The sequence below is a fragment of the Vombatus ursinus genome, unplaced genomic scaffold, assembly GCF_900497805.2.
Source record: "Vombatus ursinus unplaced genomic scaffold, bare-nosed wombat genome assembly UNPS02014798.1, whole genome shotgun sequence".
Classification (NCBI taxonomy): domain Eukaryota; kingdom Metazoa; phylum Chordata; class Mammalia; order Diprotodontia; family Vombatidae; genus Vombatus; species Vombatus ursinus.
In genome coordinates this window covers 5521682-5547213 of record NW_020954576.1, presented here as the reverse complement: position 1 = coordinate 5547213, position 25532 = coordinate 5521682, and the positions used below count along the sequence as shown (strand labels likewise).

Genomic DNA, 25532 nt, shown 5'->3' with positions numbered 1-25532 from the left:
TCCCTTTATCATCCCTATTCTCTCACTAATCTTCAATTGTTCTTCTTCAATTGGCTGCATCACTATTGCCTACAAATATGCCTGTGTATCAATCCATTCTCAGAAAACTCTCCCTCGATCAGTCTATTCCCACTAACTATTCTCCCAATTTCTCCTCTTTTTGTGTCTAAACTCCCTGAGAAGGCCATCTACACTCGGTGTTTCTACTTCCTTTCCTCTCACTCTCTTCTTAACTCCCTGCAGTCTAACTTCCAACTTTATTATTCAACTGAAACGGTTCTCTCCAAAGTTACCAATAATCTCTTAATTGTCAAATCTAATGGACTTTTCTCAATATTAATCTTTTTTGACCTCTCTACACCTTTGACACTCTAGCGTCACTCTCTTTGATAGTCTCTTCATGCTGCTGTCCTCTCCTCATTCTCCTCTTATCTGACTGCTCCTTCTCTGACTTCTTTGCAAATTATGTCCACCAAACATGTGAGTATCTCAAGCTTCTGTTGTGGACCTCCTCTTCTCTCTCTAAAATAAGGGGTTGGAGCTGAATCTATTATGCTGCAGCTGAAGGGAAAAAAGGCAGGGGTAGCAATCATGATCTCAGACAAATCAAAAGCAAAAATAGATCTAATTAAAAGGGACAAGCAGGGAAACTACATCTTGCTAAAAGGGACCATAATCAAGTAATATCAATACTAAACACATAGGCACCAAATGGTATAGTATCCATATTCTTAAAGGAAAAGTTAAATGAATTACCGGAGGAAATAAACAGTCACATTATACTAGTGGAGGACCTCAACTTTCCCCTCTCAGAGCTAGATAAATCTAACCATAAAATAAATACAAAAAAAGAGATAAATAGAATCTTAGGAAAGTTAGTGACCTCTAGAGAAAAAAAAAGAATGGGAATAAAAATGAATATACTTTTTTCTCAGCTGTGTGTGGTACCTTCACAAAAATTAACCATACATTAAGGCAATAAAAACCTTACAATGCAGAAATGCAGATATATTAAATGCACCCTTTTCATATCACAATGCAATAAAAATGACATTTTCTAATGGGCTATGGAAGCACAGATTCAAAGTTCATTGGCAGCTAAATAATCTAATCCTAAAGAATGAATAGGTCAAAGAACAAATCATAGAAATAATCAGTAATTTCATCATAAAGAATGACAACAATGAGACAACATTCCAAAATTTATGGGATACAGTCAAAGCAGTACTTAGAGGAAATTTTACATCTCTAAATGCTTACATCAATAAAAGAGAAAAGAGTAGATCAATGAATTGGGCTTGCAATTAAAAAAAACTAGAAAAAGAACTAGAAAAATAACAAATTTAAAATTCGCAATTAAACACCAAAGTTGAAATCCTTAAAATCAAAGAAGAGATTAATAGAAATGAAAGTAAAAAAAATTAAACTAATAAATAAAGCTAGGACTGGGTTTATGAAAAAATAAAATAGATAAACCATTGGTTAATTTGATTTAAAAAAAAGAAATAAGAACAAATACTAGTATCAAAAGTGAAAAGGGTGAGTGTACCACCAATGAAGATGAAATTAAAGCAATTATTAGGAGTTATTTTGCCCAATTATATGCCAGTAAAATTGATAATCTAAGTGAAATGGGTAACTATTGACAAAAATATAAACTGCCCAGATTAACAGAAAAAATAACAGATTACTTAAATAACCCTATCATAGAAAAAGAAATTGAGCAAGCTATCAATGAGCTCCCTGAGAAAAAATCTCTAGGACCAGATGGATTTACAAGTGAATTCTACTAAAAATGTAAGGAACAATTTCAATAATATATAAACTATTTTTAAATAGGTAAAGAAGGAGTCCTACCAAATTTCTTTTACGACACAAATATTGTTTTCATACTTAAACCTGGGAGAGCAAAAAAAAATAGAGAAAAAAAACTATAGACCAATTTCTTAATGAATATTAATGCAAAATTCTTTAAATAAAATACTAACAGGGAGATTATAGCAATATATCACAGTGATCATACAGTATGACCAGGTAAGATTTATACCAGGAATGTAGGGCTGGTTCAATATTAGGAAAACTATCAACATAATTGACCAAATTAATAATAATAACAACAGAAATCATATGATTATATTGTGGTGGGTGAAAGATGAAATGACCGAGGAAACAAAAATTCGAGTTTTCAATTTTTTTTATTTATTTATTTATTTATTTATTTATTAAGCAATGCATGCAAACGCATAACAAATCAGGATCAGGCCTTCTCAGCTTTGGCACTAGACACCAAATACAGGGGAAGACAGATTTTTATGTATTAGAAACAATCTAATAAAACCAATTCATTAAAAGAAAACAATTAAAAGGGTACAAATCAAGATACAAAATTAGATAATCTGATTTCCTATTGGAGGAAAGATTAGAAACTTTCTAAGTTGGGATGGGGAGAGCAAACAGGCATAATTCTCTGAAATCAGAAAAAGAGATTCCCCCTCCCCCCCAACGTGTTTGTATTCAGTCAAAGGAACATGAAAATAATAACTGATTGACCATTAAGGGGCTAATTTTCAGATAAAATATATGGGTTACTTGAGATGTATAATTGTGAGAAAACTTGCATCAATCTTCAAATCTGACAGGGTTTCTGGTCGGCATAACCTAGATTCTTAGTTTAGGGTCTCTAAGAAGCAGGGAGAGGTGGTTCAATTTCCCAGTCATGCAGGGGTTCAAACAATGCAATAAAGTTTTGATTGAATAGAATAAAGTTTTCTCACAAGATAAAAATTGAACAAGACCCATAACTGAATAGAAAGGGAACTAAACTAGATCCAGAATCACATCACAAGATGGAGTCAATGTGGTTCATTCAATTCCCACTACCACCTTTTATTTTAATTCCCTCATGCAGAAAATGGCCCTGAGCTGCATATTAAAAGAAGAGGCTCTAAAAGGCAGAAGAGGGAGTCCATTCCAGGAATGATGGACAGCTGATACAATGGCACAAAGTCAAGAAACTCAATGTCATGTGTGTGGAACAAAGAGAAGGTCAGTTTGGTTGGATCTCAGAGTGCAGGACAGGGAGTAATGTCCAATTAGGCTGGGAAGACAAGTTGGGGCGAATCTATAGAGGGCTTTAAAAACTAACCAGTAAAGTTTATATTTAATCCTAGGAACAATAGGAAGCCACTCAAGTTCATTGAGTGGAAAAGAGTGGTCAGATCTGCACTTAAGGAAAATTTCTCTTACAGGTATATAAGATGGACTGGAGTAGGGACAGACTTAAGGTAAGGTGCCGAAATAATTTAGGTAAGAGGTGCTAAATGACTGAATTAACATGGTGGCTAAGTGGGAAGAAGGAGTTGAATCTGAGAGATATTGTGAATATAGAAACTATAAGATTTGGCAGCTTATTAGATATGCATGTACCTGTTCATTCACATGTGGTCTCCACCATTAGAATGTAAGTTCCTTGAAGGTAGGCCATTGTTTTTCATTTCTTAGTATACTCAGTGCTTATCCCATGCCTGATACATAATGAATACTTAATTTAACAATTGACTAGACAACAGTCTTGAAAAAACTTAACACTGGAGCTAATCTCCTTCTATTGTATTGACTTTGCAGGCTCTATGATCTAATTTCACTGCCTTGAATGTGAGCATTGTCTGGGCCCAGACAATCCTATCCTGTTTTACCCATCACCTATCCCACCCCACTGGACCTTCTGCTATCCCTAATCTGTCAGCAAACTTCCCTCTATTCCTGAACTTCTCAACAATCTGTCCTTTCCCTTCTTCACTTTAATGGGAACTTGACGCTTCTGAGAATGCCACATCTTTTATATAACCCTTGGGCTATATAGTCCACAAGTGATTACTTCTCCTACTTCCCTCAACCCATAGGGCCAGGAGGAAGGTTGAGTACATTCTTTGTTCCTCCGTTGCCACTTCTTACATTACATTACTCTACCCTCCCAAAATGACTTTTCCTTTTTCAAGGCCCATGCCCTGTGCTTGCATCACCTTCTCCACATCTTTGTTGCTAAAATCTAGTAACTCTAGGTCATTCCTCTAATTTTTTTCTATGACTTTAGCATCTCTTGCTCACAAACTTTTCCATTCTACCTCCTGCCATTATCCTCAGGAAATTATATTCATGTAGACAAACTGACCACATGATATCTCAACCCTCCTCAAATCTAATGACCTTCCCTACCTCCCTTTTGCCACATACCAAAATGGCCTCACCTTAGACCTCACTAGCTCTCTGAATTACAACCCTCTTCAATACCTTGAACACTGATCTTCTACTCTGATCACACCATTTTAGCCTGCCTTCTGGAACTCATGCTTAATCTTCTCTTCCCCTTCCATTCCAATTTTCTCAGGATTTCTCCCCAACTTTGGCTTTGCTTTCCTCCATACCACTTTGCCTCCTTGACTCCACAGTTTTCTACTTTAATTTCTCCCTAGTTACTAATCTCAAATTCCCTGCTGCCCAACTTTATGTTGTTCCCAAACTTCAAATCCTCGTCCTATAATATCCCAATGATTTCTCAACCCTTGCTCCAGAGTTGCTGAGTATGAATGGATAAAGTCACAAAACTGAGCTGATTTCACCCATTACAAATTTATAGCTCAAGTGAATGAATGAAAATGAACTAATTAGGTATTTATTACATACCAAGAACTATGTTAAACACTAGGAATGGAACTGGAAAAAGGGAAACAATCTCTGCTCTCAAGGAACTTGAGTTGATTGAGGGAGACAACATACAAAACAAAGTTCAGCTGCAGTGGGGAAGGAAAGTCCCAGAAGTCCTAACGATGCCGCAGCAGTACATATGGAAAGGCCCAATGGTCCTTGGGTTGCATCAACAAGTTGTAGGCTTATTAAAAGTAGCCCACCATTTAAACTGCTAAGCCATCAACACACTTATCTGCTTCAACTCTCCTTCCCCCTCTTCAAGCGTGGGATGGAGGGTGGAGATGGGGAAGGAAAGCCATTAATAGAAGGCAAGATTTAATTAAGTGACTGGACAGCTTATAAAAAACAAATTAACTGCCACTACAGGGCCATCACCCACAACTGGTGGCAGGCAAGCAGCCACAAAAAGGAACCAAAGCACCGTGTCATTGCCATTAGACAGGGGAAAATGAATGCCACGTCTTGAAATAAACATTTTAAATGAAGAAATTAAATAATTAGGAGGCAATCTCAGCTTCTCTCTCTGGCAACATGGAGGTAGATAGTCATCTTACAGTAAAAGTTTAGTAGGGATTGTCTCTCATCCCTTTTCTTCTCCAGTCTCATCTTGGTTCTCTACTACTTTCATAGTTCTTCCTTTCCCTTTTTTTCTCTCTGCCCTCAGCAACTGAGCTGACCCCATACTTATAAATCAACAAACTTCCTAAACAGGGTTCAATTCAATTTCCTCAATGTCACCCAATGTCATTCAACAGACATTCCACAAAGCTACACAGGATAAGAGAATCTAGGTCGTGAAATTAAGCCTTCAGAGGCGGAAAATAGGCAGAGATGATGAAGAGTAAATCTTTGAATGCTGAATTACAATTTGCATGACTTAAAAATAGGTTGCTTGCCCATTTTCCAACTTTTTTTTTAATTTGGAAGACAGGATTTACACAAGCAAAATTCTTAATACCAAACAGAGAGTGATTCTCAAATCATCAGATAGTTATTTTCTGCAGGTTGGCAACCCTCACTGCCAAAAAATGTCACAGTGGTAGGTGGGTATAGGTAAACTTAGTGAAAACTGGGGGAGCTGTTAAGGAATATTCAGTTTCTGACCATTCCAGGTTGGATAACACTTTGATTGTCACTTTGTATGGCAAACAAAGACATGAACATATTGACATGTGAATAGCCTAAATCCCTTCTCCTGAAAATTCAGTTTCTGGCCCTTCCAAACAGCTGGTTCATATTCAATATATCCTAAAGAACATTCACTCAATGTTCTGCATTTCTAATTTCAGCAAAGTAATGAGAAGATGCAAGAATATCCACCTCTCCCACCAGTGCTCTGGAAATCAACTACAATGCAAACAGACACAATTAGTAAGTCACCCAAGGAGAATCCAAACACAGTCCTAAAACAAAAATATTGCATAGCCATCAACATTCTTTTTTTCTTAATATCTTTTGGCACGTGGCATTTGGTTTTCATTGCACTGAAATTATGTTAATGTGAACGCTCCCAAAGACAAGGATATAATGTTCGTAATGCAGATGCAAACTGTGGTTTGGTCTCCACTACTAAAACCTTTACTTGGAAATAGAAAAGCATTGTGTTCTAGTGGCTCTCCACTCTAAGGGCCAGACTTAGGGTAAGGAAGACATGAATTCAAATCCTGACTGACATATACTATGTGACTTAAGCAAGTACATTTCTTAACTTCTCTGGGCCCAAGGAAAATCTCTAAGACTACAAGTTACAGAGAAGTAGTTGGTCTGAGTCAATGGAGGGAGTTTCAACCTGGAGTTCCTCACGCCAATCAAATCACAGAGCTGGGCATTAATCAAAACCAAACAAGTGAAAACAGAAGAGTAAGAGGACCCATTCTGGGATGAGTTATAAGATGAGTGAAGCAAGAATTACTTGGGAGTAAAGAGATGGGAAAGCAGCAAAAAAGTTGTAAGGAACCAGGGGACACATTAGTCAGCCAATTAATTCTATCAATTCAATCAATCCAGTTGGTAAACTCAATTTAGTCATAACAGGTTTTTTAAATAATATAAACAAATTAACTAACACATTGGCATGGAGATAAGATCAGATCAAAACAGGTAAGATCAAATTATCCAGACATTTACTGAAATAACTGAAGAACTCCCATTAACTCAGATGCGGTTCATAGTCCTCTGAACCATACTCTTAAATAAAAGCAGGCAAATGTTCATGTCAGAGATAAAATTCATGCTAGAAAAGAATTAGACTTGAGGACCTGAGTCCTGTTTTTGGTTCTACACTAATTTTCCACAGGGCAGGTCCAACCCCTGCCCCTAGCTTTTTTTCCTAGTTCCTCAGGACCTTGATGCCTCTATACCTCAAGGGGATCTCTGAGAAGAGCAAGGAAGGGCAATGCTAAAAGCCCACATGCCCCTCGTACAAAATGAGTTTAGAAACCCAAGGTGGGATGGTGATTACTCATTACTATAAGGCCTCCCTCCTTCTTTCATTTCTGGGTTCTTTCAGGAGCCTTCATTTTGTGGAATGGTCCAGGCCTGTCTTCACTGCCCTTCTGGACATTATCCTGGTTCCAATTTTTCAACTCTTTTGTTCATTGTCTTCCCACATTAGAATGTAAGCTTCTTGAGGACAAGAACCATCTTTATTTTTAATTGTTTTATGTCCCCATCATTGATGGCAGTTCCTGGCACATAGTAAACCATAAATGCTTATTTCCTTCCTTTCTTCCTTCCTTCCTTCCTTTTTCTTTCTTCCTTGCTTCTCTCCTTCCTTCCTTCCTTCCTTCCTTCCTACAGGTAAGCAGGCCCAGGTAGCGTAAATTATTGTTCCATCCTATTAAGCCATCTGCTCCAGAAGAGTTGAATTCCTGAGGTATATAGCCTTGTCACTTCACTCAGGTTAGACCCCTCTCCTAAACTTCAACCAGAAACACATCAAACCCACAAGAAAAGCAACAAAACAAAAAGCTGTTTCATCTTTCTAGAGTATCGAAGGGACAAAAGCTAGTTAGCTGGGTCTTGCCATTCTGCTCTAGATCCCCATGTAAAGCAGAAAAATGGGACATTTTTCCTACAAAGTTTTGTCCTACAACCTATTGCAAACCAATTACAGCTTTGTCTTAGCTTGGCAAGAAAGTATGTTCAAGCTTCTACCTCGCCCCGCAAAAAAATAGGACTTGGGGAAATGTAGTAGGGTTGGGAATTTTTTGTCATTGTAGTACCGGTAGATAAATGGCCAAAGGATATGAACCAGTAGTTCTTAAGGGAAGAAATCCAAGCTAACAACAGACATGGGAAAAAATGCCCCCAAATCACTAATAACTAAAGAAATACATATGAAAACAACTCTGAGATTCTACCTCACTGCCATTAGATTGGCATGACCCCCAAAAAATTGATAGTTGTTGGAGGGACTGTAGAATAACAGATAACACCTTGTTCTTGGGGTTGTAGATTGGTCCAGTTATTTCATGAAGTAATTTGGAAGTATGCCCCAAAAGTCACTAAACTCAGTGTATCCTTTGACCTAGAGATACCAATCCTAGGCCCATACCCCAAAGAGATAAAAGAACATAGAAAAGGACCCATATGTACAAAAAATATTTACAGTAGCTTTTTTTCATGTAGCAACAAAGAACTGGAAACTAAGGGGGTGTTCATCAATTGGGGAATAGCTGAACAAACTATGGTATATGAATGTAATGAAATATTACTATTCTGTAAGAAATTATGGAAGGGAAGCTTTCAGACAAACCTGGGAAGACTTGTATGAACTGAGGCAATGAACAAAACCAAGAGAACAATTTTTATAGTAAGATTACTATAAAAAAAAAACAACTAAGACTTCAGAACTTTGATCAATGCAATGACCAACCGTGATTCCAGAGGACCAGTGATGAAATTTGCTACCCACTTCCTGACAGAGAGATGATGAACTCAAGGTTCAGAATGAAACATATATTCTCATACAAGGCCAATGGGGGATTTGTTTTGTTTGATCATGTATAGTCAATATAAGAGCTTTGTTTTTCTTTCAATTGGGGGAAAGGAGTAGTTAAGAGGGAGGCAAAGAGGCTGTATAGTAGGGGTAACAATATGAAAAAATAAAAGAAAAAATGTTGAAAAAGAAGCATTTTTCAAATGCATGAAAGAGAACAGCAGAAAGGTCAATTCAAAACAAGCAAGACAGCTTTGAAAATAACATCGAATTTATCACATGTTTTAAAAGAAAAGTGAGCTGTACGTAATACAGATTTGCAGTTTCAAGTCCAAACCTTTTTTGTTCTACTTCGTATATGCAAGTGTTTATTGGGTGTTTAAGTTTAAAATTTAAATTTTGTTTTGTTTTCTTTAACTGCATCCAGGAGCATGTTTTACCTTGCTGCTGTCAGGTTTCTGCATAAATAATGAGCTGCCTCAACAATGGTCCGGATGATGCTAGGAAAACAGCAATTTCTACAGTGGGGGAAGTAAGGCAAACTGTTGTCACTGTCTTAGTGGATAAAGGATCTGCCCAGGGTAGGACACCCACTGTAAGGTAGCCACCAAGAAGGGAATGTAAATACACATGGCAAAAAAGATACATATAATTGTGTTTCTGCCTCAAAGGCTATAAAATAGCTAACAAATACTACCTTCAATAGTTGAGAGGCTAAAGGAATTAGATGTGTTATCTGAATACCAAAGGAGAAAAGAACTTTACTTACAACATATTTTGGTTTATGGAAGAAAAATATGCAGCACCTTGTTGAAAAGCCTTAGCTCTCTATCCCATAGATAGACTTAACCTATTTGAAGGAGAGAAATCTGATCCTGTGCCTCTTCTCCTTACTCTTCATAGACTGTTAAAGATAAAAAATATATATAACCTAGCTCAATTCTCTCATTTTGCAGATAAGGAAATTGAGGCTCAGAGCAATAAAATGAAGTTCAAGGTGACATCATTGGTGGCAAAGCCAATACTGAACTAGAATACAGATCTCCTAATACTTAGTTCAGCTATGCCAGGCTGTCTCCTCTTCCCTTCAACCCTAACTCTGAGCTGTCTGATGACTTTCCCTAATTGCTACACCATCATTTCCAGATGCCATGATTTCAGCATCCATCACCTCTTTCCTCATCTACCCATAGCATCTCTAATAAAATAATAATAATAATAACAATAACAATGATGATGGTAATAACAACAACTAGCATTCATATTGCACCTACTATGTGCCAGTTACTGTTATCTCCTTTGATCCTCATTTATTTGGTATTATCTCATCATTAATAAGATATTTAATTAATATTGAATTAATGATTAATAACATTTAACTTAATTAATGAGACAATTAATTTAATATTATCTCATTTGATTATATATACAATGCCTAGCACATAACAGGTGCTTAAGGATGCTTATTTCCCCTTTTTCCCTTCTCACTCTGCCAACATACTCTTGATTATATGCTGGGTTTTTTATGGTTTTTTTATGTTAATCACAAGTAGGAGGGATTGCAAAAATAAATGCAAATATAATAACATTAAAGAGATATAGTTTGGAGTCACGTCCAGAGAGCCAGACTTGAAGTCAGGAAGACCATAACTGAAGCCCTTCCTCTGACTCATCCTGGAGTCAGTGCACCAGGCAACTAAAGATTTAAAATCATGGTTGAGTTGCTGAACTGCAAAGGCAGAAAAAAAATTTCAATTTGGAAGTTCCTAACACAAATGAAATCACAAGTCCACACCTAACATTGTTACTGCTACTACCACTAGTACTAGTGATAGTACTGGTACAACTAAGAGGTGCTAGGAATCAACATTGAGCAAAAGGAGTATTCAGAGTAACTTTGGTGTTTCCACAATTTACTCATTGACCCTGAACTACTTTCTTCTCAATTCCTACTTGAGATATATCAGTATTCTACAATACCATCTTGACTACTGGACAGCAACTATCTATGATATCCTTGTGTACAACAGGCTCCCTTGAGATGCCATGGACAGGTAAAATGCATAAATGATAATGTCAGCAGCACTGTCACCAAAGTATTTATGTGGCCTGAAAATGGGAAGGGAGTTGTTGTCTTTTAGACCAGAGGGATTTGGTTGATGTGTAATGGTGATAATCACTAATAATAATAGCAGCATTTTTATATAGCACCTCCTATGTGTTAGGTATTGTGCTAAGTGCTTTACAAATATTATCTCATTTGATCCTCACAACAACCTTGTGAGGTAGGTGCTATTGTTATTCCCATTTTACAGATGAGCAAACTGAAGCAAACAGAGGTTAAATGACTTGTCCTGGGTCACACAGCTAGTAAATACCTGAGGCCAGATTTGACCTCAGTTCTTCCTGCCTACAGGCCCAGTGTTTCATCCACTGAACACTGAGCTGCCTCCAGTAAGCTGAATGAGAATGTGGTAAGAGTAGAGGGAATGAGCTCAGGGAGAAGCCTGAGATGAGGAGGAAGAGGATAGCTACAGCGCCAGTGGGTTTTCTTTCCTTGAAACATTATCATGCTTGGCACATTAGATTGACTACTGTATTTGGAATTAGTAAATCCAAGTTTAAAGGCCACCTTGGACTCTCAATAGCTTTCTGACCACTTATGCTCTTAGAGCCTCAGGTTCCTCATCTCTAAAATGGGGATGATAACTGCAGTCTCTACCTCACAAGACTGTTATAAGTCTCATATGATATGAGATAAGTATAGGTAAAATGCTTTGTAAACTTTAAAGCATCATATAAATCAGTTGTTAGTTTAAGCACCTCATGAATAGGAATTTTTTTTTATCCCCCAGTGTCTAGCACAATGTCCTGCACATAGTCGGTGTTTAATAAATGTTTGTTGATTAAATGAATGATTGTAGTTTTGTAGCATGTGACCCTCTGCAGCCTTTGACACTGTTGATCACCCTCTTCTCCTTGATTTTCTCTTTTCTTAGGTTTTTGGGACACCACTCTCTCTTGGTTCTCCTCCCTAGCAGACTTCCCCTTCTCATTCTCCTTTGCTTGATCTTTATCCGGGTCATACCTCCAAGGAAAGTGACCCACAAGGGTTTGTCCTGGGCCTCTTTTCTTCCTCCTCTACACTACTTCTTTTGCTGATGCTATCAGCTCCCATGGATTAATTTATTATCTCTATGCTCATGATTCTCAAATCTACCTCGCCCGCCCCAAATTCTCTGCTGAATTCCAATCTTGCATCTCCAATTTCATTTCAAATATCTCAAATTGGATGCCCTGTAGACATCTTAAACTCAACATGTCCAAAACTGAATTCATTCTGTTAATCTCCCTTTCCTTCCCTCCAAACTTCCTTACTTTTATGGAGGGTACCACCATCATCCCACTCCTCCAGGCTGGCAATGTAAGCATCATCCTCAACTCTTCACTATTTTCACCTCCCCATATCCAATCTGTGGCCAAGTTCTGGCAATTTCACCTTTGCAACATCTCTCAAATGTATTCCTTTCTCTCTTCAGATACTGCCATTACCCAGGTACCCTCATCACCTCATCACTTGAACTATTGCAATAGCCTGCTAGTTGGTCTTCCTGCCTCAAGTCTCTCCTCACACCAATCTATCACCTATTCAGCCACCAAAATGATTTTCCTAAAGCACATGTCTCACTATGTCATACACAACCTCTTCACTTATTAAACTACAGTGGTTCCCTATCCCCTCCAGTATCAATACCCAATCCTTTGTTTGGCATTCAAAGTCCTTCATAACCAGCTCACCACCACCACCTCGTACACACACACCTTTCCGGTCTTCTTATACACTATTCCCCAGTGAGACTGGCCTACTGGATGTGCCACAAACAAGACACTCCATCTCTCAGCTCTGGGCATTTTCTTTGGCTGTCTCCCATGCCTGGAATGGTGCTCCCTACTTATCTCCAACTCCTGGCTTCCCTGGTTTCCTTCAAGTTCCAACTAAAATCTCACCTTCTACAGGAAGCCTTTCCCAACACCTTTCAATTCTAGTGCTTTCTCTCTTTTATCTCTTATTTATCCTGTTTAGAGTGTGTTTGCACTTGTTATCTCTTGTTATCGTTTTTACTTGTTATCGCACCCATTAGACTGTGAGCTCCCTGAGGGCAGGGACTGTCTTTTACCTGTTTTTGTATTCTCAGTATTTAGCACCTGGCACATAGTATGTACTTAATAGATGCTTATTAACTGACTGACTAGCTCACAAGATAACTTGGAGCCTAGAGCAGTAGTCATATCTGTGGAAACACAGTATGCAAATTCATGAGCACTGAGTTGAGGGAGTATCTCAGAGGGAGTCATAGCCAATCTTATGCCAGCCAATGACCAACTGACCTACCAATTCCAAAAGGTAACTTTCACACTTCCTAAACCAATAATAGGGCATAAACAAATTGGTATGTTTTCTTTTTGAAGAAAAAATAATGATACTTCATTAAAAACTAGGTAGCATTTTTAGCCATTACCTGATCCTTTTCATCAGGATGAATTAGGAGCAGGGAAAACCATGCTTACCCTCAGAGTTAAGTCAATCCTGCAGAAGGACTAAGTTCTCTGCAATTAGCAGAGAGTAGATGGCTTCCTATTCCTCAGCTCCACCTCTCTCGAAGTAGTCCTGAAATCTCATTAATCTTGAGGGTGTCATCATGATTAATTACTCAAACAGAATTGCCTATCCTATTTGAAAACCCTACCTCTTTCCTGAACTTAGTATATTTCACTAAGCTCTAGTCACCTGACTTTGGCATAGTGGAGTCAACACTCCATAGGGACAGACAGAACATACTTAACCTAAAATGTGTTAGTCTCTGGAGAGAATCAATAAAAACAATACAACCATACATGGTTAAAAACACATACACACACATACACACACACACACACACACACACACACACACACACACACACACTGGCCATAAGGCTGAGTATCCACTTCTGCTAGAGCGAGGAAGCCCCCAGGCAGTACACGGGTCATTCCATGGGCCATTTCAAGCCCAGGAGCTCTAGAGAAGAAACAGTTTGGCATGTTAACTTGCCATGGTTATTCCTTCTATAAGCAGGCAAAGAAAGTTCAACAGTACAACATAGTTTCCGGCTGATGTCCATCTCAAGCCATCCAATAATGCTAGTCATTAGATGAGGACTCAGAATCCTAGCCCCTGGTCTTGGTTGATCACAGAGATCACGGGTATGGACTCCAGACAGAATTCAGGATGCAGTTCATACTCCCAGGGCTTTTCTATCCAGTTTCCTGTTGCTGATAGGGATCTCCAACTGCCTCTCCCTCCAGTCATTTAGGGAACAAGAAAAATGGATTCAATGTCATGACCCAGAAGGGTAAGCCTTCCATAAAGGCTTCTGCCCTGGCATTCCCATGACTTTAAGACCAGTTCCAGTTGTCTAATGGCTGGGAGGAACAACACATTCTCCCCATTCCTCTGACTTTGGTCCACAGCAATTGCCTCTTGGTTACCATATCTCATCACTTTCCTTTTTCTCCTTACCAAGCAGTGAAAACCCAGCAACTCATTGGAGAGAGGAAGAGGCTGATGAGCTGCAGTGACTGCCCTGCAGTATAGTGTCTACTAAGCTTGTAGAAACACCACACATTTTGAGCATTTTGTCCTCCTGGACAAAGAAATGGATTGGGTGTTTCTTTCTTTATACTTGTGCAAGCATGAATGAGTAGTAATCTGCATCACTGGGGGAAAAATATATTGATGAGGCCACAGTTGCCATGAAGAATTAGTAGACAAGGGGCAGATAGGTGGCACAGTGAATAGAGTCAGGAGGACCTGAGGTCAAATCCAGCCTCAGACACTTAACACTTATTAGCTGTGTGACCCTGGGCAAGTCATTTAACCCTGATCACCTCACCAAAAAAAAAAAATAAGAATTAGTAGACAAAGGGTAAATATAATTTCTGTGTTGTATACTTTGCCTAGATCTGTTGGCAAACAATTACAACTGTAAGAAAAAGGATTTACATGTAGGGCTTTGAAATCCTCAGAAGAATTATATTATAGGAGACTCGAATATTCCTAGTTGGATTCTTCTCAGAGGTCTACCAAGATTCTTCATTTTGGAAAGATAGAGGACAGAGAAGAAAGGGGAAGTCATGAGAAAGAGAAGAGATAAGAAAGGAGGAAAAAAAGCATTTACCTCTATCATAATTATCTTCTTCAACTGCTTTTTCCTGAAGTTTCTGAAGCTTCAACATCAAGGATTTTATCTAGATCAGTTGGAGAGAAAAGGAAAACTAAAATTACAATACTATCCAGACATTCAGTTTCTTTCTCCCCTTTTTTAAGTTGGAACAATTTGGAAACTGTGCTCTTCTCCTTTTAAAAATAACCAGACATACATTTTTCACGGGCCAACTGTAAAATGCATGAGCTTTCCCAGAAAAAAAAATTATGTGAAGAAAAATTGTAACTTGAGTATAAAATCCACAGAAAAAGTTAGAAAGTTATTTTAAACAAAAACATCACATTGAGGCCTTATCTGCAAGGGAAAAAATGCATAATGAAAAGGAATGCTAATTTCCTGACCAAATGTTCTCTGTTCTAAAAATCACATTAAAGTTATGAATGTAAACACACCAGAGAGAGAAGAAACACAAGAGCAGAGGTTCTTATGGGTACTTAAGCTGAGGCACAGAAGGTTGTCTTGAAGACAGAGTAGGAGTTCACTAGAAAACCTTGGACAGACCTTTACAACCTATATAATGTTTTTCCAGATCTTAAAAAAAAGTTTAATTACTTTCTATTCAACATCCAGAGACAAAATGCTAGTTATCTAAGCATTTATTGTTGGAACATTCATTTCTAATTGTCTTTTTTCTCAATATTTGGCAAAATGCTTTTATGAAGGAGCCAAGAAGGAGGCTTCTACCTTGGCCTTGGCTCTGCCAATGGATGGACTTGGGCTTAACACTTGACCTCTTTGTCTCTCGGGTTGTCCATCTGTGAAATGTGGCTAACACCAGCCCCATTCTACATAAATAGGTATTTTGTGAAAATAAATGATACAATGTCTGTGTGTGTTCTTCAGGACCTATTGAAACCCAAGGTATTATCACCATTGTTATACCTATATACTTATGTTCTAGAAACACGTGGGAACATCTGAGGAAATTCAAGTATGGAGAGGTTGGAGGATTCCCCTAATTATACAGAAACTCATTCAAAATCATTTTTTCACTGCAAAAGCATACCACCTCTTACTCTCCCAAAAAGAACCTGCACAATAAAAGACCACTAAAAGGAAATCCTGAGTATAATTATGCAGAGAGCAGATAATGAAACAAGCTTCCCTCTGCTCTACAGAAAAATGAGAGGCTGCTGTGAACTGTCAGGAAGCTACAGGTGGATTAACCTCATTTTGCCCTCCTGCCATCATAAATGACAGAATGTTACATGCAAAGCCAGACCCAGTTGCTGTGTATTGGCTCTTTTTACTTAGTTGTTTTTGCTTAAAAAAAAAAAAAGGAGGGTTCAATTCCAAGGAGGAGGGGTTATATCCAGAAATGATTGTCATACAAAAATAAAAAATATAGGTAAGTCTTTTAATTAAAAGAACGTTTAAAAAAGTATTCTCTGACTTTGTAAGGTAGAGATATCAGTAGAGGTTCCCTAATCATTAGTGGAAAGGAGAAAGAGGAAGGGAAGGAGAGAGCGAGAGAGAAAGAGAGCGCGCATGAGAGTGCAAATAGTGCCTTCCATGTTTCTTTAAGACTCCATATCCCAATGGGAAAGAGTTGAACTTGAGATAAAGGGCTCTTCCTCCGTATCTTTATTCCTCCACTGGCTATTTCTCAGTATTTCTTTTGAACCTACACACTTCCTGAATGGAATTCCTGCCAATGGCCCCCAGGAAGACATCTGTAGCCAGCAGGTGGTGTAGTTGGACACAGGGTGAAATAAGATTTAGGTTCAAATCCAGCCTCTGAGACTTACTAGTTGTGTAACCCTGGGCAAGTCACTTAACTACTCTGAGCTTGCTTTTCTTCATCCATAAAATATGGATAATGACACCTATGGTAGCATGGCAACAACTTCACTGTGTTGCTGTGAAGGTCTCTCAAATGAGATCATGAATGTAAAGTGCTTTGTAAACCTTGAAGTGTTACATCATGATCAACTCTTATTATCCACACACCCCCACATGATACTGGATATTACTTAATATTATATTCCCAAGGTAAATATACTTATCCAAGAAGAAGGGTAAGGAGGATTTGGTAATTAGAAGAGACTATGAAATAAAATCACTGCCTCTCTATGACGCTGGATATTACTTAATATATTCTCAAGATAAATAGACCTATCTAACGGGAAGAATGAGGAGGATTTAATAATTAGATGAGACCGCGGGGGAACAAGTCACTGCTCTTTGCAAATACTATTACAGTCAAAGGATGTATAAGCCACCATTCCAATCCAAAGGAATCTTACGTGCATCATTAGATAGAATAAAGGTCAAATTAGCGGGAGGAGAAGGGTGGGATGACTTTTTATTTACTTTCTTTTGGGACGAATTCTGATTTTCAAAAAGCCTCTTCTGAACAACTTTTTCTAAGAGAAGGGCATCGAGATACAGTAGCTTACCACTCCTGCCAGCTCTGGCAAGCATCCTGGCACCTCGGGCATTCATTTGACCAGGCTACTTGGTAGAGGCTATAAGTGAGACAAAGACAAGGAATAAAGCAGCTCTGCCTCTCTTCCTTGTCTTTTCGCTTATGTGCTCAATAGAGTCAGGCAGATGCAGGGGACAGGCAACAACTTCAAAGGACAAGAGCAGCAAATGCTCATACTGATTCTGCCCCATACTTGCTGTGTGCTAAAAATGCTTTCATTTTTCTGGGTCTCAGTTAGCTTTAAATGGGAATAGCAATAATTCATCATAGAGTTGTGAAATAATAAAAGCAGATAAAGTCTTACTATAAAGCATCGTCACAAATAATTGCTGCAGAAAGACTCATAATCAAATCTTAATGGCAAACAGGCAAGAGAAGAGGATTTTCCAGTAACTTAAAAGAGTTTTGTTTTGTTTTGTTATGTAATTGGGGGAGAGGGCAATCTGCACCACTGATTTCCTCAGAAGAAGGAACTCCTAACAAGGAAATTCATTCCATCAATACAGATCAACAATTTTGTAACTTAGGGTCTTAGAGAGAGTTGTCTGAAGCACTGAGGTTAAATGACTTGCCTATATATTGAACCCAGATATTTCTGACTCCCAGACCAGCCCTTTAACCATGACTCCACATCATGTCTTATTATTTGTGTTTACTCTTTGTGCCTTATGAATGATTGTCCTTCCCACTATAAAAACATAAAATCAAATCATAAAATCAGAATTTGAGCCCTCCTGATTCTCAGGTTTACTGACTCTCTATCCACTCTACCATTCAAACTTCCAAAAAGTCTAGCTGTAGCTCCTTTGGAGGTGGTTAAATTGTGGTTGGCTTAGCAGTATTTGGCCATAAATTATAATCTACTCATTTTAAAGTTTATATCTGAAGGGGGAGAGGTATGGTTGGGGCAGAGGAGAAATATGATCATGCATTGTGTTAACCTTACATATGTTTCTAAATATCTAAATTGAATCAAGTACTAAATTAGAAATGAATTAAAGCAGCCTCCTAGCTCCATGGACACTGCTGTTCCAAACCAAGCCATCCCCCCCTACACATAGACATTCCCCCATACCCCAACTTCAACTTTTGATCCAAAATGCTAACTTAATACCACTGGTCCTGTTGCTCCTCCAAGGACCCAAATTTGCTTAAAGGCTTCACAACCTCCAGCTTATCAAAAGCTCTCTGTATTTAGAGTGATGTGATCCATATCCCAGTAAGAGGATTGGAAAAGAAGGGGAAATCTGGCTGAAGTCACCGGCCTTCTTCATGCCAAATCTCATAGCCTTGAGCAGAGTTGTTGCCAAGGTAAGTTTTTTGTTTGGTTGGAAGGCTTAGGATTTTGTTATTGGGCAGGAGGGATAAAAGCGGGGGAGGGAAGAGGAAGTGGAGGCTGAGGAAAGAGGTTGTCAGAAACAATGGAAATATTCTTACTTTTTTCCTCACTTTGTCAGTACTTGAACTGGCAACAAGACTTTTTTTTTAATCACTCTCCTGTCTGAAAATAGTGTTGCTGTTGTTGTTGTTGTTTTAATTGGCATTTTAAGAATGGAAAATCACGCCACACAGTCAGTTGAGATTTCATTCCTTTGTATATAAATACTGGCTCCCAGATCAAACCCTTAATACCTATGTGTTCAACCTAAATGCCTATCAAGTCAATATCTGTGGCACATTTTGACAACTACAAAACCAAGCCACAGTCACATTTTCCCTCCAGTGGGAAAGAGACTTTTGGCTCCCTCATCATGGAGACCAAAGCAAGCAGGGACTGAGGCCAGGATGTTGGGGGTTGAGCTGGACAGCTAAAAACAAAACAGAAAGGACTTTTTAGGAATATCAATAACTCCCCTCCCTACTTTTTCCCCATTTAATAAACATTAAGCATCCACGATGTACAAAACACTGTTTTCAGACACTTTCACCTAATGCATGATAAGTACAGTCAGAGGAACTGAGTTCAAGTTTTGACTATCACTTCCTACCAGAGTGATCATGGGAAAGTCATTTAGATTCTCTGGGCCTCAGTTTCTTCATTTGTAGTGCTGGAATCGGCTAGGTCAAGGGTTCTCAAACTAGAGTATAAATTTGGTTTTTTGTTGTTTTGATAACTGCATTTAAATATTAGTTTTTTAATCCTATGTATTTTATTGTGTGCATTTAAAAACATTATTCTGAGAAGAGGTCCATAGACTTCAACAAAATGCCAAAGAAGTCCATGACACAAAAATTGGACTATATGATTCCTAAGGTCCCTTCCAGCTTTATATCCTATTATCCAAATCCAATGCTACTGATTATGTCCATATGTGCGTACACAAAACACACACACACACACACACATGCACACACGCACTTGCTTTACTCATAAATGAAATACATAATTCTTCAAAAAGGGCAGACCCCTCATCTCACTAGCTGATTTCTCTAGTAACATTCCAATTAAGGGATATTTATCCCTAACCCCTAAAAGATACATCAACTAACATGCTAAATCTTACGCCACCCCAAACTGCCAGTAAATCATACCTACATATCTTCCTAATAATATGAAAGTAATGTTGTCATAGTGAAGAGGTCTAGAGGTTTGGGGGTGCTGGGGAAAGCCCCAGATCATGGTGCTGAGCCCTGCCTGAAAGAATTCAACTCAAATCTTCTTCCAGCCAGAGAGAAAGTTTATTAAAGATAAATCATATAGGCCAGATTCCCCAGGAGCCCAAACATCAGTAACACCCATAGGGACGAGTGGGCATGAGAGTCTCAGCCTTTTGGGCATGAGAAATTCTCAGCGTCTAAATGGAGGTGGATCTTAAATACACTAAAGTAACTTTGGGTGGCCAGAGGAAGGGGGCTTGGTTGGACAAAGGGTTTAGGTGAGAATTCCAGTTTGGAAGGTCAGAGAGATTTGAATAAACAATGAGAATAGATAATGAAGGGAACTGAAAGGTAGAAGTTTGCTTTCAAAGGGAGATAAAGAGAGTAGATACGGAACCTAAAAGTTTAAGGGTTTTCTGGGATGGTAGACAAACTTCTTTTTAGGGCTAGGGGCAAAGGTGCATTTGAATAAGATTAAAAGGTAAGGCTAAGGCTTCCAAAGAGAGATAAAGTGAGTCTACAAGGAATCTAAAAGTTTAAGGGTCTTCTGGGGTCTGTAAACAAAGGAGCCAAATTCCTTTTGGCTAAAAGGTGCAAAGGTCTCGGCTTCTGAAACTGAATGAAACCCCATCAATAGTAATATTTTCATATAGTTCTGATCATACTTAATGGACAGTGCCATACTTGATTAACTCAAATGGGCTTCCTATTGCCTCTAGGACCAAATATACAAACTACTTTGGCTTTGAAAGCCCTATACAACCTGACCTCAATTTACTTTTTGAGGCCTTAGTATACATTCTATAGACATTAGACATTCCACAGTCTACAGTCTAGTCAAATTGACTATCTTACTGCTCCTCATGCACAAAACTCCATCTCCTATCTTGGTTTGCCTTCCATTTTTTGAAGAGGACCAATGACATCTTGGGTTATGTCTTGGCATGCTTGTGAATTGGATTTAAGTGAGGCAGGGCTGCACAAAGTCATCAGCTTCACTCTCTCTTCCAGAGACATCTAAGTTCAGTGTCAAGACCAAAAGTCAAGACAGCTGGCTTGGAATACAGTAGATGACCTTAGAGTCTTTGATGTCTAAGCTCTAAGTGTTCCGTAGCACCGCTTTCATGGCTGTTGGAACAAATTGTTCTCATCTACCCATTCCATCCAGGGAAGTCTTCACATGCTTGGGGTAGAAACCCCCTAATTCACTGACAGGTTTGAGGGCTGTTGGTTATCTTCAACCTGGTTAAGCCCATCTGCCAAGACAATTTGCACATATAGCATGCTTGCACAGCTACAGCTTTTTGGAGTCACAAGTGAGAGTTGGATGAAAGATCAACACCAAAAATAGATAAGCAGCTCTGCAAAGGGCTCAGCAAGCCCTCATACCACAGGTGCTAGTCCTCCCTGAATACTCCATATACCCCATCCTATCTTGGTACTTTTACATTAACTACACTTTGTCCCTGAAATGCATGCCTTCCATCATTTCCATTTCCTACAATCTCCATTTTTCTTCAAGGCTCAGCTCAAGCATCATCTTCTACATGAATCCTAACTACTAGAATCTCTTTCCCCAAACTCACAACATGCAAATATTTCACATACTTTTTTATTCACATGTGTTCTTCCCCAAGACAACAGAAGATACTTAAGGGCAGAAATAGTTTGGTTTTGTCTTTCTATCTCCAGTGCCTGTCATATGGGAATAGGGACTGGATTGTGACTCCTTCTGGGTCTCCCTCTCTTACCAGATTCAGTACAATGCTTTTTTCATTAAACCATGTGAAGAAAATAGATGTGAAGGTCCTTAGAAAAAGTTAAGGAGTTATACTGACACAAAATATCATCATCATCATCATCATTATTAATTACTAGCATCATGATCATCTCATCTTTTTTTTCCAATAGTGTTCAGATAAAAACATTCCTGAGACAAGTCTCTACCTTCATATTATTTTTTTTTGTATTTAATGTTTAATAGAAAAAAAAGAACTGTTTTTGTAGTTTAATACAAGTATTAGGATGTAAACTCATGCCTTGTAGGGTTAATGAAAGCATCTTCAGTGTGTCTCCAGTAACCCACAGTACAATAGGGATGATATGTGCATCATTCTGTTCCTATGTAAGATGATCTCCTCTGCTAGGTTTCTATATTTTAAAAAGCTGTCATTTCCTGTTGCTTGGAAATTACAAGCAGTTAGTCTGGTAACATCTATTTAAATTCTTTTTAAGTTTTTATGGATCAATATTATCCATGCAACAGTTTGCTGTATGATGGTAGTCCAGTTCATAGGTCGAGTTCTCCAGAATATTTCAAGGTATTTCAAGGATAAGGATTTGTCTTCTGTCATTTCAAGAAAGGGAATGATCTTCAGATGTATAATTTTGGCCAACTGGTTATGTCTTTTTAACTATTCAGTAGGTGCTAAAAAATTTTTTACCTTCTTGCTCATTTTCTACCATTTCCTTACAAAATCTACATTGATCACTAAATTACTCTCATATAACTTATATATAAATATATTAATGATAAATATGTTAATATAAAAATAAAATTACTCTTATTTATAATTATATATAAGATCTTGCATATATCTTATATATTATATTTATGTCAGATATATAAGATCTTACATATATCATATATTATGTCTATATGTCTTATATATAAGATATTACAAATATCTTATATATATATCTACATATGTTAGATATAATATTATATATAAGATCATACATATATATCATATATAATTATATATGCTCTTATATAAATTATAAAATTACTCTTAGTATAACTGGTCTAGTAGATGAATTATGTTAAACTCAAAAAGGGCTTTTAAGATTTCAACATATCTCTTATTCAAAATCATTTAAGTCATTGGTATTGTTTTGATCTGTTTCATTATTAACTAGACTTTCTGGAGTTTGGCAGTTAGTGCAGATTTTCAATGATCTCAGGTTCTTCAACCTTTCCTTCTTCAGATTTTAATAGCTCTTCAATTTTATCTCTTGTTTTATTCAATCAAAGCTTAATTATTCCTTATGATTGCCATTCACTGGCCTGTAGTATTTTGTTGTGTGACTTGGATCAGAAGATATTATTGGTAGAAAGGAGCATGAAGCCCTTCCCTAAAACTGGTAAGATCTGTTTCTAATTTGGTTATGATATATAGTACATTTGTATAATGAAAGTATTCATATCTTCAGTCCATTCATACACATTCATGGCTTGCCTATTTTAATGGTCAGGGCCATATGCACTAAGGTATTTCCAGCAGGTGGGGTATTGTCATTTTTTATAAGTTCCATTATAGCTTGCCTTCTTATCATACTAGACTATGAAGGTACTACTCTACCATTACTCTACCATTCTCCACTCTACCATTATCACAACAATTGGAAGACCAGACTGCAACCCAATGCCAATCTATCTATTTCTTTGGCACTTGGAAGCAGTTGCAACACACTGACCAGAATGTTAACTGAATCTGTGGTATCACCAGCACCCAAACTGCCAGTATTTCCAGGTTCTAACCAGGCTGTTCCTGCCTGGGCCTGACTCAGGCCAACTTCCTAATAGTGTAGTTTGGGTATTGGAACAAAATGAACCACTTGAAAATCATTCAACAGTCAAGAAAAGGAGATTTATTTAGCCATAGCCGTAAAAGGGCATTCAACAAGAATAGTCATTGAGGCTACCTTGATTTGATTTGAGTGATACTGTATTGCTTGATTTGCCATCATTTTTTACCAGTAAAGTATCAAACAGGGTGCCTGGAGCTTTTTGTGGGTGTTTTGCACTCAGTCAAGAAGTGATGTCAACATCCTGAGCCTTCAATGAACCTACCAAGTCTCCAAAATGACCTCCTTTTAAGGAAAAACTTGCCTAACTTGCATGGGAGGAGGTATTAGGATATTGCTTCTACAACTTTCTAGTCCTTGGTGATAAAGGCTTCTAAACAATAAGTAAACTATATTTTTATTTATTTTGCTAAACATTTCCCAATCATATTTTAATCTGTTTCAGATAGCATAAGCTGTTGGCAGGCACCTTTGTCTAGAGGACCTTTTGTTAACTTAAATCACTTTAGGGTCATTGTGGTCAACCTAGATTTCCAGTATTCAAGAAGCCTGATAAAAGCATCACTAAAGGAGAAGGGGGGGGGGGGAACCATGTAACAACTCCCTGAAGGAGTGACTAAACCTGGAAAAGTGTCAGGAAGGACAGAATCTCAGGTCTAAATGATCGAGTCTATGTAATGGGTAATACCAAATTTTTGCAGTTCATAGTGGGTCTCTCAATGTAAAAAGATGACCAGAAACAGAAGCAGAAGCAGGAATACCAGAACAATAGCAAAGATGATGACACTTTCTTCAAAATCATTCATCTTCATCATAGACTGCCTCCTCCCTGAGAATCCCATGGTAAGGGAAGAGATAATACAAAATCTTCACCCCAAGAGAGGACTCTGAGGGAATGCCCCCTTCTTGTTTGTAGGGGCTGGTTAGACACTTTCAATTATCTCTTGTTGCCTGAAAGCAAACCCCTTCCCAATGATGCCATCATAAAATGATCACTAAGTGTTGCTCAGAGCAATATGAAGGGACCAATCAGTTTTACATTACAGGAAGCAATGGGCTACCATGGAGCAGCCTTTTGCCCCTGTGGCCAGGAGCCACTCAGCCTCTGAGGCCTGTATCTACACCCATGAATCCCCTGGCTAACTCTTCTAGAGCTCTGATCCGTGCTGTTGCCAGCACCGCTGGGGCCCAGCGCCCACTCTGCCAGAATCAACCACCAACCCCCTGTGCCAGGGCATGAAAAATGCCCCTACTGGGGCCTGAGCTCTTCTGCCCTGGGCTGGGACAGAGTATTGCAGTAGGAACAGGCATTATCTTTAAACCTTCCATCTTTAAATCTATGACATACTACAGTGTAGAGATTTTGATCTGTACCATTGGAGGGCATACCGATCCCAATTTAACTTGAGATCTATCAGATTGCTAAACCATTATACAGGATGTCCCCCAAAGTCTCAGTAATAATTGGAGAGATGAAACGGCATAAAGACTTTTGGGACGCCCTATATAATACTTTAGTAATCTGATAGATCTAAGGTTAAATCTGTATAAGTATTCCTTCCAATTATTATTTAATAACTTGGAGTGCTTCTAAGCAATTAAAGCTTAAAGCAGCACTAAGACTTTTGGGAAATCCTGTATTATCAAGTCGGCTCATCTCACTCCAGTATCAGTGAACCTTGCCTCCCCTCCCTCCTCCCATTTTCCAAAATGAGCTGGACCTAGAACACCCTGCACCAGAGCAGGAAAGGAAGAAAAGACAAGAGCTCAATTATTAGTATAAATCTGAGCAGCTGCGGATGAGGAAAAAGCTGTTTTATTTTAAAAGGGGAAGGCAGAGTTAGAAGGACCTGAGTTCAAATCCAGCCTCAGACACTTAACACTAGCTGTGTGACCCTGGGCAAGTCACGTAACCCCAATTGCCTTAAGAAAGGAAGGAAGGAAGGAAGGAAAGAAGGAAGAAAGAAAGAAAGAAAGAAAGAAAGAAAGAAAGAAAGAAAGAAAG

The 25532-nt window shown here is 38.3% G+C and overlaps 1 protein-coding gene across 1 annotated transcript in view; it reads right to left on the bottom strand.

The window, feature by feature from the left end:
• Positions 1-25532, bottom strand: part of LOC114050170 (disrupted in schizophrenia 1 protein-like) — a 508708-nt gene that overhangs the window by 405420 nt on the left and 77756 nt on the right. The window contains exon 3 of the mRNA XM_027871792.1: positions 14866-14935. Within this exon, the coding sequence (XP_027727593.1) occupies positions 14866-14935 (70 nt within the window). The remainder of the gene's footprint in view (positions 1-14865; positions 14936-25532) is intronic.